The 15,659-nt window shown below is 36.6% G+C and overlaps 1 protein-coding gene across 2 annotated transcripts in view; it reads left to right on the top strand.

The window, feature by feature from the left end:
* The window catches only part of Tafa2 (TAFA chemokine like family member 2), a 466,913-nt gene extending 452,004 nt beyond the window's left edge, over nt 1–14,909 (top strand). The window contains exons 5-6 of one of the 2 annotated variants that reach the window (XM_037196725.1): nt 3,921–4,167; nt 12,764–14,909. In XM_037196725.1, the coding sequence (XP_037052620.1) occupies nt 3,921–3,932 (12 nt within the window). In that variant the 3' untranslated portion in view covers nt 3,933–4,167; nt 12,764–14,909. The remainder of the gene's footprint in view (nt 1–3,920; nt 4,168–12,763) is intronic. The other variant, XM_028869574.2, reaches the window with a different exon arrangement.
* The last annotated feature ends 750 nt before the right edge of the window (nt 14,910–15,659 follow it).

Genomic DNA, 15,659 nt, shown 5'->3' with positions numbered 1-15,659 from the left:
GTTGAGAATGCCAAAGAAAATACTGTGAATACTGCAGTGAAATACTGCAGAGTACTTGATGACTTACCAACACCAAGCTTCTCAAAGAAGTTGAGCTGCCATAATTTGCCCTCCTCTTTTAGTTAAGGTTAAGTAAAAATCTTCAAAGTACCTTGCCGCACATTCTTTCAAAGACAATATTAGCAAATTGTGTGTGTTCCAACACCAGAAACTCAATGAGAAAAGGAGAAGTACAGAGAAGTATGACAATCAAGAGATGGCAGACTGGTTCTAGGAGTATCCTAACCTGTGGACGTCAGTGTCAACATAAGGAAGTCTAAAGGTTAAAAGAGACCTGGCAGACCCTAGGAGACTGTTGTAATAGTCCACAGTCACCAAGCAGATAGCCCTGTTGAGCTCATTTCTGATTGGATGTTCCTGTGCTGTACTGTAAGAAAGAATGAGAAGCAGAACGGTGTTCCCAGGGTACTGTCTGAATCACCCTGATATGAACATGAATTATGGAAATGTCATTGAGAAAGGCAAATATACTTCCTCTCTGGGGAAAATTACAGCCCTGATGTCACAATAACTTTATAACTTTGCAAATACAAACCTAGCATACAATTAGGAAAAAAAAAAAAAACCCAAACCAGGCATACAAGATGATAGGTAGCCTGCACAACAACAAAAAAGCAAAAATCGCCCACAACACCAAACTGAAACCACAAAACTGCTGACCTGTCACAGCTATAGGAATGTCATAGAAGACCATGTGACACTTAAGCCAACTAAAGACATGATAGACTAGTAAAATGTACAAAAGGAGCCAAACGACTAAGGCAAAGGAGCAAAGGGAAAAGAACCTAGCCATGTATGGTGTGGTGCACACTTTTAGCTTCTGCACTCAGGGGCTGGGGAGTATAGGCAAGTGGATCTCCGTGAGTTACAAGCCAGCCTGATCCATACAGTGAGTTCTAGCCAGTCAGGGTTACAAACATTAAATAAAGACCATGAATTTGATAGACTGTACATGAAAGGCTACATGGGAAGGATTGGAGAGAGGTGTCGGGTATCCTGAATAGTAAATATAGCGACTCTCTCAATTTCTCTCTCTGTTTCTCTGTCTCTCTGTCTCTGTCTCTCTGTCTCTCTCACTCTCTCCCCCACTCTCTCCCTCGCTCCCTCCCTCCCTCCCTGTCTGTCTGTGGATGTGTTTACATGAAGAGTATTATTTGGATGGAGACACACTGAGTCAATCATTTTATCCTTTGCTTGGTATGTTCTACTATAGGTACGTTGACGCTGCTTCAATAGCACCACCATACTGGTCAAGTGAGTCTGTGACCCCTAGGTGTGGGATAATTGCCACCACAAAATATTTTGTGAGAAAAACTCCCTGTCACTGTTAAACAGCAGTATGGAAATTACTCAAGAGAGAAGTGCATTTTTAAAAGTAGGATAATTCGTCACTGAAATATTAACTGTAATAAATATGCCAGTATGGACCTTGATGTATCCATTTGGACATTTTCCACATCCCAAGTGGCTAGCCTAATACCAATTAAAGCATCACAGATTGCTATTATCTTCCTGCATTATTATTTTCATGAATTAATTTTGTCTTAAAACCCAGACCTTTTCCAAATGAGAATACATTTAAATATCTGAGGTACAAAAGTGAAGTTGAATGTCAGGACCCATAGATATCTATAATTTCAAATTCTAAAAATACAGAACTGTGGGAATAATGCTGGAAAAATTAATAGCTGAGAAAGTGGCCTTTGGGGTCACCTGATCATGCCTCTAGGTGTTTATAGAGAATCCAAATAGTAGTTCTATTTCTTTCTGAACCTGCTTATCACTTTTGTTCATATATAAAATATATATCCATTCATTAATTTGTTCATTAATTTATCCATATACATATCCATCCATGTTTTAGTCTTTCATTTGATAAGTATAAGGGGTCATTTAAATGCCTGGAATACTGATTAGTTGTGAAAAAAGAAGTATGTGTTAATGTACTTGCTTTACAAGAGCTCACAGCTCTTAAATCATCTTATGATTGTGAAAGATGCCTAAAGTATGGATAAAGTTCTAAATACATGGATCATGAAACTATCTCATTTTTTAGGGCATTAGATCAAGCACAGATGCTTAATGTGCATTAAGACAGAGACATGACTGGGTACAACAACTTAGGAGAATATTAACTGTGTACCTGTGAAGGCTTTGGGAAGAGGGCTGATGAAACCGGTGGGATGCTCTAGTATTGAAGGATTTTCTGTTTCCTAGCTTCAGGTTTCTTCCTGTAGTATGACACCATTATAGGCTTTCCTTTTTAGGTGATGTGGCAAAGAGGAGGAGGAGATACAAGAGACAAGAGAAATCAAGGAGTTATTGCACATATACAAACCAGATAGACCAGTCCTTGATTAAGATAGTGATGGTGAAACTAGTAGTTGGGAACAGATTTGGGAGGGGCAAAAAATGTGTGGGCAGTAGTGATGTTCTTAATAGGGATATATGGAATTAAAGAATATTTGACAAAAAAAAAAAACCCATGGTTTTGAACAATGTGAAGGAAAAGGAGCACTGGGAAGACATGAGTGGTGCATCTCTCCTATTGCTGGGCTTTTTCTAAAAGGTGTGAAACTCTGCATTTCCTTGAGTTTCATCCTTTGTCTTCTGCCACTGGCATCCACTATCTGTATTGGCACTGCCCGGTATTCTGGTAATCTTGGCTCTGGTGTGTCTGGATAAAGTCAAGTATTCTTGATGGGCGATCAGTGCACAGACGTTCTGCCCTACCCTACACATTGCCTTAATCTTACATTTTTTAGTTTGATAAGAAGAGGCTAAAGTTAGCAATAATGGCAAAATAAATGTTTTCCTTGTTGAAAAAATGGAAAATTCTTCTTAAATTGTAAATTATCTTTAATCTCTATTATGCCATGATTAGTCTACATGAGTAGTCATTTCTCTACATGAGTTTTAACTCCTTTTGTTCTCTTAAAATCATGTAGACAATGTTATATCTTGATTCATTCTATCAAAACTGCTGCTTTCTGATGCCAATGACTAGCATCACCTTATATGATTTATTATGAATAATAATACTATATTTTCTCAAATTATTCTTCAAATTACATATTTTGATATACATTTGATTATATAATATATATGATTATATATATATATAAGTTCTTTGGAGGGAAGCATGTGTAAAGAATCCTTTGAAAGCCATTTATCTATAAAGTATCATAGATTACTGCTGAAAATGTCATGGATATTATTCAGAGTGTTCATGGGCATCATAGGATTAATTATAAGTTAAGAGATGTGAAGTTAGCTTGAAAATAAAGTGCCTATGGGTAGCAAAACTGAAGCATTGGTTAAAACGATTGATCACTTTTACCTTTCTTAAAGTGTGAATGGTCTTAGTTTATGCATCAGCAAGTTATAAATTACTGCAGGCATGGATGTTCAGATAAGCCCATGAATGGTTACGACTGCAAATATGAAATCTCAAGATTCCAACTGAATAGTACCACCTAATGTTTCTATGATTCTTTGACACTTAAATGTTAAAATACTTATCTGTTGAAATCTTGGTTCTTTCTTGCTTGAATTCAATGACACTTTCTTCTTTGGTTTGTGCAGAATATCTCCCAAACTGTTCCCAAGGAAAACTTACAATCCCTGTTGAAATTGCTTATAAAAGCTGCTTAAGTTAGCCCTACTTATTGTATGCGTTCTGCGTTTATAACCTGCTAAGAGCAATAGAGAACTATTCCCACTGTGAGCTTTGTTAGAAGCAGAGGACATTATTGTCTTGTTGTCCCTTTACGATGGTTAAAATGTTCCCTTTCTCCCAGCTTTGAATCCTGTGATAATCTGTTCAGCAGCGGAGCGCCTGACATGTGTTTGTTCCTTAGGCAAACGTGTAAAACTCTTCAAGTTGGAATGGAGAAGCAGAAAGAGGAGCTTTCTGCTGTGCCTGATGACAGTTTTTGATTTGCCACATTCAAAATTATTCTGGCTCCACGCTGGAGCGGTAGTTATGGCGATTCCTAGTGTTGGTCGGATTCTGAGGAAGGGACAGACGTCCCCTTGAGAAGTAAAGATTCAAAAACAACTCCAGAAATGAGCGCCTGTCTCCGTTCATTTCTCACAGAGCAGCAGGTGTGTACCCCGTGTTAACAGGGTGGGCTGTGACCTACTCTTGCTTACGGTTACTGTTAGCTTTCCAGGTGCTTGATTTCAAAAGGGGACAACAAAATTGGTACAGTTTTAGAGATCAGAGGGCAAAGAACTGACTCCACAGTTAATAAGAAAGCAATGATTTTTTTTAATTTAAAAAAAAAAAAAACCAAATGGGAAGAAGCATCGTTTTTTTTTAACTGGCTCACACAACCTACAGGTTGGATGTTGCACCTAGAATAAGACAATATTTTTGCCATTGGTGAGCTTTAAAGCTGTCACCACCAGTGACCCTGGAATGCCACTTTCCTTAGAACTGGAAAAAAGTATAAAAGCCTTGTATTTTCCTGAACATCTGTCAGTGTTCAACCTGCCTATTATTTATAAATTTGCATGAAGAGCACTGAGCCAACAGGCATTCACTTAATCTCCATTAACCAAATCCAGACAGACTTCTCACCCAATCTATTCTTCATATATTGGAATTAAGATTGAAAGCTATGTTGTGCCCTACCTTAAACAATTATACACACATACACACACATACATATTTGTGTATATATATATATGTATATATATACTCTCATATACATATTTATATATATGTATATATACATATACACACACACACACACATATAGTCAATACATCCCGCTTGTTAACCATTGTTGTCTATGATGTTCTTTCCTTCAGAGAATGGATTTTAATTTTGCAATGTACAGAAAGGAATTTAAAAAAATACTATCACATATGGAATGATCATCATTAAACCTAATTGAGTAGAAGATGATAGAGCCTGCCTTCCTTTTGGAATGTTCTCAAAATATACTGACTTTGTCGTTCCACAAGTCACACCAGGTCTTTTCAACAGGACAGCACCATGTTATTTATGTGGACAGGTGTCCCAAGGAAAGATTACTGAAAGCCATTTCATTTGTAACTCAAGCGAACCAGGAAGTTTAAGAGAAAATGTTCTTAACAATCCCAAACCACTATCAAGGATGCCTTCAGTTCTGGTTCTTTTCAAGTCCCACTCGCTGCAAACTCATTTGGAGCACAGTTTTTGCACTTGACTCTGACTCCCATTTGCTTTTGCTGTATCGAAGCTGAAATGGTTGAGGAGTATAGTTCTTGACTAGCCTGAAATTTTAGGCTAACACTTTCCTGCAGAAAGTAGGTAAAAACTATCCGTTCAAATTATTCTATATAAATGAGAGGTGAATCCTAAAAAACAAATGTAATATCTAATTTGGCAGGTGAAGCACATTCCAACTGAACTAAAAAAAAAAAAAATCTCATGGTCTCTAAAGTTTCCAGTGCTGAAATATGTAATTCATATCTTTAAAAAAAATCTACCCAGATTCTCTTCAGGTATTATTTTCCTGTCTTGAAATAGTTTTTAACTTTCTATGATATTCATCCTTATCCTGATTGCTTCTTACTATTGTCTAAATTTGCTAATTTTTTTTTTTTGTCTGTGTTCCACCGGCAACAGAGAGTACACATTGGGGGACCAGAAGTAGAAGGACATCTTTCCCTAACAAACTCTGAAAAATGCCAGAGGCGTTTACTGGGCACCCAGAGACAAAGTGAGGAGTGGTTCGTTTGTTAATAGCAAATGCCAAACTGAGGGTGAGCTGTCTGCTCCTGAAGGGAGAGCAGTGCTCTAGAGGCAACACAAACACTCCTCTGCTTCCATGAACTATGTAGGAGGGTTGCAAGTTCTGAGAAATAGCATGAGTCCATCTGTTCAGAGGATTCCATTCCAGCAAAGGTCTTCATTTGCTCAGTGCACAGACCTCAGATGTTTCCTCCATGAAAAGAGCTCACTAGTCTTGCATTGATACAACATAATAAATCGCACCTTGTAGAAAATAAAATGCAGAATGGCAATGCCACTGCTGAGTTTAGGGTGTCAAGGTGGTGATTTAATCCCATGTGTAAGATAGACTTCTTAAGAAGCATCTTACTGAAAGAGGAACTAGGAACTCTGTCCAAGTGACAATGTTGGCAGCTGGGAATGCGACAAACTCGAGATTGTAAAGTTAAAAACTAGCAGGCAGCAATGGTGGTGTAAAACTCTGGTATCTGTGCCAGCAAGAAAAGGCTGTGTCAGCTCCTCTAGTGCTGGGACTCTCTACTGGAAGTGCACAGGACTGGGTGCCACACCCAGGGACTCTTCACCCCTCTGCTTCCATGGAAGCTCACACTAACGGGATTCGTTAGTTATCTGTAGTTGTCCAGAATACTCTGTGTTATCTGAAATGACTCTTTCTCTAGTTATCTAGGCCCGCCAAAATTTTCAAAAATTTGGTGGAAAGATGAACTGAAAGCACTTCAAGATCCTTTAGTAGTCATGCTGACTCTTGTGGAAGTCTTGGATAGACAACCTTCTGTTGCTAGATGGTAAAGCAAATGTCAAGACTGGTCGAGCACCAGAGTTCTGTGGAAGAAAAAGTGAACTGTGGTGTGAACATGCAGTGATGATCAGAGCTATAGGTGCCACATCTATTACTATGGGAGTAAAATATACACCTAATTTTAATGGTATGCAAATGAGGATACTTATGAAAACATTTCATTGGCCACTGTCTTGTAGTAGCTTGTCTATACCTGAAAGCTATCTGTGCAGCTTGCAACCTTGCCAGGCAGGTGTCTTTCATTTTATGATACCTTATTGTATAACATGCTTTGAGATAGGGTGAATATGTGCATGTACAGTTATGACCAAATTAATGGCAGCTCTTCTCTAGCTTAAGTGAAAAAAAAAATCTGTTATGGTGGAATAATGATGCTTTAATTGCGCACTTAGTATACAGATAGTGAAACCAGAGCTAAATTCATGTACTTGTAGGAGCTACATTAAAAAAAATTCATTTGCAGTGAGCAGCCATTCTATTCCGAGGAAGGAAAAGTTCATTCACATCAGCACTTAAGATTATGAAGGCATTCTGCAGTTCCTTGTGCTTTTACAGAGCAGGCTAAATTTGTTGGCTTCTTAGTGTAAAATGGTGTCTATTTGTGATGTTATTAAGAAGCTGTTACAAAGGTTGGACACCGATTGCATTTAAACCTGCTATCTTGTCACAGAAAGACTACCACACTTTCTTGCCTTCTACTTGCTTAAATAAAGAATGTTCATTAGTATAAAAATAAATGTTTTGCTAATAACATGGGTATTTTAGTGAAAATGTAACTCCCTTTGAAATGAAATTGACTCCACTGCTCAAACACACCGTCTCCCATTAATGTGTGTATGTGACTCATCCTAGAGCAACAAGGATATAAATGGTATTCCGAAGTGCTCCATAACAAGATTTTAATGACTATGTTACAGAAAAGAATATGTTATTCTGTAAATGGCAGAAGATTCACATTGACGCTGCAGCAACTCGGAAGTGATTGTACAAATTTACACATTGCAAACTGAAAAAAAAAAAACAAAAAAACCAAGGGGTAGGCTAGCATTCAATTAAAGAATAACAACATCAAAGTAATCCTTGATACAGCAGGGCATCTTCACATCTGCATTTCACTGTTGAATGATCATGTTTCAGGTTTTATTCCTGGATAAAGTGTGGCTTTGATTTCCTAGATACCTGTCCTGTATGCAAAGTCTCATGGATGTTGGCTCATCTAAAACACAAAGAAGGAGGTACAGAAAGATGGGAAATAAGAATCTGAGAAAGGCATAATATGTGCCCAATGACATGAGAAAGACAGAATTCACTGTGCATACAGATGCCTTACAACATTTTATTTCTCTCTGTAACTACTGAGTCCAATTAGTGCTTTCCATATGCCCATGGATGTAGAGCCAATCCCCTGAGCAAGGGCAGTGTTAAGACACGTGTTTGGATACTGGTACTTACAATGTAGATGCTACTGAGTGCCTGACACTATCTTTAGCCCAAGCTGCCCTTCTTATCTCACAGCCTATGGTGCACACTTTAGAGGTGATTGCTCTCTAAACACTAACCGCCTGCAACTGTCTTTAGTCCATGTCTAAACTTGTTAGCTTGAGGCCATTGGATGCAGATGCTAGAGGCCTGATCTTTACCTTGAATCATTTCGAACCATCTGCAGGACTGATCATTGGCCCTTGGCAGCCTGATGCTGCAGATCAACCTTTTAACCATTACTTAGTACCATCTTGTATGAAAAGATATTGTTTTACCCACAGCTGTCAAAAAGTGTGAAATTCTTGATATATGACGTTTAAAAGCAATATTATTGAAAGAGTCAATTGCAAGGTGAGTTACTATAAGATATAAAAAAAATTAATCCCAATCCAGTCATTATTTCTAGATTTAAAAAAAACAGTAATACTGCTTGATGGGAGTTCTACACATGACTTTTTGTGTCTTGTTTGAGAATTATCATTATTACCATCTGCTAATTTTTAAAATGCATTTTCTGAGATGGACTCTTTGCAAGGGATGTTTGATTTAATCATAATAGCAAATGTATGTAATATTATATAATTGTATAATATATATGTAATATTAGATAGTAATATTGTTCTAAAATTATACACGGGGAGATGAAGGTCCATGCAGTTTAAATAATGTATGTAGTCCCACGGTGTTTGAAAGCCAAAGGGCTAGATTTGAACCCAGAATCTGCCTGCAGAGGTCATGCTACTACCATTGTGTCCCTCCCCAGACTTGTCTCCCACTTATTACCAAGTCAGCAGAACTTGGGAAGAAAGGAAATTTACACATTTAGGAACATAATCCTATCAAGAATTTTTCTAATTCGCTTTTACAACTGGAGAAAGAAAAGATTTAAATGTCCTTCCAGTGTTCAATTTGAAGAAAAATTAAGGACGTTTCATAATGATCAGAGCACAAGGAACAAACAGAATAAAAATAACAGACTTTACTTATTTCAGATTTAGCGAGTATCTTATGCGTTGCTCACTTATTTTATTTTCTTAGTTCAAATTGGCAAAGAGATTTGATACACATATCTGAGACCCTAAGGCTATCTGGAATAGATTATTTCTGGACTGGATTATTTCTGGATGCTTCAGTCCTAACACTTATGTTTATTGTTATCACATTAGCTTCTTCATCCTTCTGGGCCACTTGACCATAGCTGTGTTTGACACCAGGGAAGCAATCCCTGTTATTAGTACTACTTTTGAATTTACATGGGTTCAGCTGTCCAGCAGCTGAATGTAATGTGCCTGCTGCTAGGCAGAAAAACAAGGTTGTATGAAGAACAGCTGTATGAAGCATGACTTCCTCAAAGGCAGATGTACTGATGAGTGATGATAGCATGTGATACTGAGGCAAAACTAGGGTTATTCATCTGTCTCCTACATGAATGTTGCATCTGTAGATTTTGCTCCCCTGAAACCTCCTGGTATAGTTACTGAAAACTTGCTGAAGATCTCCTTAGAAAGTGAAGACTTTACTGTTTGACATTTTATCAAAAACAAAATTTTAGTGTAAAGTGTTGTATTTTACTTCTGTAAATAGGGTAATGCTTATATGGTGTATTAGTAACATTTCCTTGTTAAAATGTAGGATTGTATAAATATTACTTAAGCAACTCTTACGTGCTAGAACTTTCCAGTTTATAGTTTACAGCACGTGGGATGGTCTCTCCACCTACCAGTGAGCCAGAATTTAAGGTTGGTCACTTGACCGTCTTCAGTGAGCCTAGAAATTACTAAATGATTGTGGGTTTTTTTTTTTTGTTTAGTTTTAGTTAATGATTTTGTTTTTAAATATCATTTGAATTGTGCTTATTTGGTAATTTAAATTGGAGATGGTATATCTACACCCATAATCATGTTCTATCTCTAAAATAACATATTGGAATATATTTGAGAATTTGTATGTTTTGTTGGTTCTACCATCATATTTGGTATGAAACTAGATGTTCCCAAAGGGTATGCTGACACATGCTCATGTGCTCAGTTTATACTATGCTGAAAATGGGCAAATCATTAGTTTATTTTCATCCATAGCCCTCAGACTTACCTCGATTTCTATCACAATACTTTTTCCACTCTACTTCCAATTTCTCTTCTTCAGATTTATGCATTAGGACAATTTCACACTTAAAACTGTTATTTCATGGAGTAGCAATGCTGGCAAAGCAGTATGTGTGCATAAACATGACAATGCTTAATTCTCACAGAAGAAGTTGACAACATCATCTGCATTTTATATATGAGAACACCGAGAGGGCTGAAGTCTGAAAGTAACACACAGCCTGGGGTGTATCCCTACCACACTGGCTTAAATCCAGTGTCACATATCTGACCATAGTGTGCCCTAATCAAATAGTTAGAACAGACTATCCACTGTCATCAGGTACTAGAAATTATCCTATTCGATACTCAAAAAGGGATTAGACTAAGAATATTATATATTATACAAAGCATGAATGTGAGAAAAAATTGCTTTATTTAGGTTTCAGTCCATGCTTATAAGATAATTCTTATTGTTATGCAACTACTCTTATGTTTAGGTTTTTGGTGTTTTTAGCTAATATTTTAGCCAAGAGAATATTACATTATAAAAATATGCATTTTATATTCTTGTGTGTATGGATGATATACTTACATGTATTTATATGTCTGCATGAATATTTATATATATGTGTATATATATGGATGTGTATACACACAGACATACACCTACAGACTTTCAGAGATGGAGGAAAATTGGTTTTATTTAAGGAGGCCTTCTGATATTGTTTGTTTTCAAAATCATATGAAAACAAAGCTTTAATTAATATGCAAATGGTCAACAGAATCTTCCCAAGATTTTATGGACTAACAGGATCAAATGTTCACCTTAGAACAAAGATATAATGATGAGACTACCATAGAAACCTGCCAGTGACACAGAGCTGGGCTGAAAGGTGCTGAGGCCCCACCCTGCTCCTGTGTCTCAGGGGGCACACATTCCTGCTTCTTGTTCACCTCCAGCATCTGCCTCATTCCTTTATCCCCCCTCTAAAACTAACCACCTGTTCTCTGTCAGTCTTTTCCAACACTTCTTCACCTTTTTTGTTATTTCAACATGAGTTTCACAAATATGGCCCCTGTGTTGTATTTATATTTATTTTTTTATTTATTGTATGTATATTAATCAGTTTTCTGACTAGGAAAAACAAATTTCAGAAAACATAGGTGAACCTTTCCCACTTAGTGGTAGTCAAAGATTATGTTATATAGCATTTATGGATAAATGTTATTATGAAAATACTTTTTTTTCCCACAGTGATCAACCATCACCATCAGCATCTATGACATAATGTCTCTAGAAATAATATTTTCTTCCCTCTTCCTTCCTATACCAACTTTCTGGGAGTCCTTTGCTGACTGTGTAGAATGCCACTGAATGGCAGACAAACTGATGAGACTCCCGAGTCTTCCCTCCTGATATGTCCACCTTCCTTAATCTCTGTAATTCAGCAAACCCTTCATGTAACCCTGAGCACAAGAAGAACAATGGGAGAAATGGCACACGACAAAATCAAGATGGCTCCCCTTGAGTTTCAAAAAGATTTTTAATTTTCCAAGTCCTTTTTATGGTATGCGATTAGCCATAAAGGAGCAAAGTCAAGAGTTATTTTGTTATTTAGTTTAATATTTTCATTTTTCATAGCAGATCACAAAACAGTAAAGCCAGCCTTTTTAAAAATGTGTTATCCATATGTCACTTAATGAAATAAAACCTAGTGTTCACATTATTTTAAAATTTCACATTTTGTTATGCCCACGGGTAGTGGATAACATTTTGGTTGCTATAGTAAAATACCCTGTCTGTTAGTAATGTAAAGTGAAGGGTGGATCAGCACAGCAGTGGCTTTTTTCCTGTATTGTTTACATAAATGTAAATAATGTATTTACAACACATTCTTTTTATTTTGTTCCTGTATGTGTATTTTGGATACTAATATGTTTGGATAATAATAGGCATGTAAATTTACTGTGAATCTTCCTAATAATTCAAATTGCATTAATAATACAGTCCATTTTATGAGAAGATCTCCACACTTTGAAATTTTGTAAACCATTGCACTGTTCTTCATTCTTTATTTCCCTAAATATTTTTTGTTCACACAAAGGAGTGATATTTTTCAGAGTATATTAAGGATTCTGATGGGGTCCCCAATTTCTATGCCGTTTGAGAGTGAATTTTGTAGAACAAGTCTCCAAGGGTTGAGTAAGCTCTGATTGTACTCCAGTGACCAAAGATGTTTCTCCACAGAGGTTTACCGATTTTAGCCACCCCGTCTGCACAGATGAGAGGCCCCTCAGAATCATTCACTTTTTCTGATAAGGGAACTATTGTCAGTAGTGACTGTGTTTGTCATAGTTGGAATCATCTGAAATAATGATGACAGTTGTGTTAAAAATATTGCAAAATTATAGAAGAAAAATATACATTTTTTTTAATAAGTTGGCAATGTGAACATGAAGGTCCTGGAGAATTCAGTGATATGTTTGGTACAGTGAGTACCAACTAGTAAGCATTAGTTAACTATTTGCTTGTCCTGAGATGGCAGCTTTATTATAAGGTACTCATTATATTTTCTTCTTCCTTTCCAGGTAACCCATTAACCACACATAAATCAAGCAATCCTCAAGGCTGGGTTCATGGAGACACACGCATAGAACCTTGACTCCTGTGGTGATCTTGAAGATTTTTATACCTCTTAGAAGAGGGGCTTTTAAGCCTGTTCGAAGGGATTCCATGACTTGTTATCAGCTTCCTATTGAAACCAAGACTTCGCAAAAGTCTGATGTGAACTTCCTGTCCTGAAGACTTTGTCAGATGTGAACTGCTCTTGGCTCGTTACATTTCTGAGGGAAGCAGACAGTGCTCTCCATGAAGCTGGTGCAGAGCTGGTGTTTTGGGGGTGACACCAGAGACTGCCACCTGTCGGGTTCCTGGCTTCAGCTGTGACTGTTCTTGTTTCTGAAGCTGTCTCCCAAGTCCACTGTCCTGTCATGGATACGTTCCTGGGTCCTTTGTTCATTGTCTAGTAGGACTGTACACAGCTTGGATGACGTTTCCTTTGCGAACTCCTCTGGCATGGCGTAGACTGAGACAATTTTATTGGTATTCTAATCTTGAAACTCTGAAAGCCTACATATTTTAACATCTTACTCTTGCCTTTGTGAAAGGAATGGAAGCATTTCTCCATTGATAATGGTAACCATTGGCAAGTCACCATGACCTGAATACATCAATCATATAAGAATGTATAGACATGCTGACATGTTTCCCCAAGGCTAACCCATGGCTGCCGCTCTCTGTCATTTAAACAGATAGCAGTTAGGATTGGATTCCCATTCCCATTGCACAGTACTCCGTACCTCCAGCACACTTTCCCATGCAGTTCTTTTTTTTTTTTTTAAGTGTACTTTCTTTTTAATGTTTCCCTTTTCTTTCCTTTACAGAAATCATGAGTGTGTAGTCAAGTTAGTAGGTAGCCTTCCATTTAAAACATGCCAGGGATACCTGTGCTTTTCTGACTTCTCATCACTTATTTTTATTTTAACATTTTCTTAAACCATCCTTTCTGTCTCATTTTAACATTGTCTCTTGCTCGATTCCAATGACTGCTTGAATGCTTATATATTTGTTCAGTCTGTGGATAGAAAAAATTGTTCATTTTTCTTGACCTCAACGGTCTAAAATACTTGCTTACCATTTTTTTCCATTCAAATGATTTCTTAGGCCATTTTTTTTGCCCATATTTTCTTAGCCACATGAAACTTGTGATTTTTAGTTCTTCAGGAGAGTCTTACAAATATTTAAAGGCCTTAAACTTTGATTTGCTTTTTTCTAAGTTGTTACAGAATGTATAATTTTATACTGCATTTATTTTGTTTCACTTGTGATGTGGAAAGAGAGAACAGTGGGTACCACCAAGTAATAATACCGTGTAAACCTGTAGTTTGAAGGAATGTAAAGGCAAGGATTTTCCATGTCTTAATAATTTCAGCTTGATCAAAAGATGCTTCACAGATAATCCTATTAGATGGTCCATAATTTTGGTAGAAGAGTGAAGGTATTTTGAACTTCTTATACTTTTAAAGCTTACTGACAAGGCCAGTTAACCTTATGTTGGTTTCTGTGGTGGAGGCTCACATGTTATAGACAATTTGGTGTTACTCTGTAACAATATTGAAAGATTCAAACATTAACCAGACCCTTTACTGGGAAGAACAACTGACAGTGTAAAATCTGTTAAAAATTAAATTGGAAAACTATATTTTTAAATATTGAGCTGAAGTCAACTGCCTCATGAATATGTGGAATGAAATGATTCCTGCATCCCTTTTAATTGAGCATAAAACCAATTGGGTGGTTCCAAGTGGGTTGTGCAATGGGTCAAGACTACACAGAGTCAAAATGAAAGGAATAACAGTTGTGCTGGATTTTCTATGTTGAATAAAATATCATTAATTTCTTTGGAACAAAATGAAAAACTATATCATTTTGGACATTATGAATTTATCCTGGGTTTGTTTAAAACTATGGATCATGCTTCTCATTTTGAAAACGTTGTAATTTAAAACAGCACTGGAAATTCTGTATTATATAAAAGTGTAATACATGCATATCGATAGAAAAAAATAAATGGAATTTCAAATATATGAATTAGATTATTCCCAGTAGATTAACGTTGTGACTATTCAAAAAAAGTGAATAAAATTGGAATATAAAATTGACTCACTTTCACAAGTATAGTTTGGAGAATCTGGTTTCTTGTATTCTATTTTAAAAGTACCTTAATTAGTAACCAATACAATTCCAAATTTAGAAATACACTAACAAATTCTTCAATCCTCTTTTAATAAAGTTCTGTGCTAAACTCTCAGTTTATATAAGGGTCCAATATTTGACCTGCTTCTTAAAAATCCATGAAATCAATACATTGGTGCTTGTGATGCTCATCTGCAAATCAACTATGAACACAGATGCAAAATTCATCTCATAATGAAAGCTGTAAACATAGTTTACCTTAGAAAATGCATTAGAGTAGAGCCAGCCATCAATATCATGTCTTGCATACCTTTGAAAATGCCTTTTTTATGACCCTGTTTAAAACTCACAAGAAGCTATAGAAGGTAGCATAGGAGTCCCTTTGCCCTTTTCCCATCTTCCCCCCAGTGATAACATCTTTCAAATTTGTAATACATTGTCAAAGCACAGAAGTGCACTTTAGTGTAGTACTACGAGCTCCAAAGGAGGTTTATTTACACTTTTGGTCAGTTTTCACATGAACCATGCATGTGTAGTTTCATCTCTTTAAAATGTACTAGTGCCCTGTTACTGTAGGATACTGGAATATGCATTAGATGGGAAGGTGAGTATAGGCCAACAAGTGACTGGTTGTGACAATTCTGAAGTTCCTACTTTTAGAATAATATAACTTTATTTTAATTTTTGGAATTTTTTTGTTGTTTTATGACAAAAAGAAAATTTACCTTT

This window comes from Peromyscus leucopus, chromosome 18, assembly GCF_004664715.2.
Source record: "Peromyscus leucopus breed LL Stock chromosome 18, UCI_PerLeu_2.1, whole genome shotgun sequence".
NCBI lineage: Eukaryota > Metazoa > Chordata > Mammalia > Rodentia > Cricetidae > Peromyscus > Peromyscus leucopus.
Note: the sequence above shows the minus strand (reverse complement) of the source record. Positions and strands in the feature narration are given on the sequence as shown.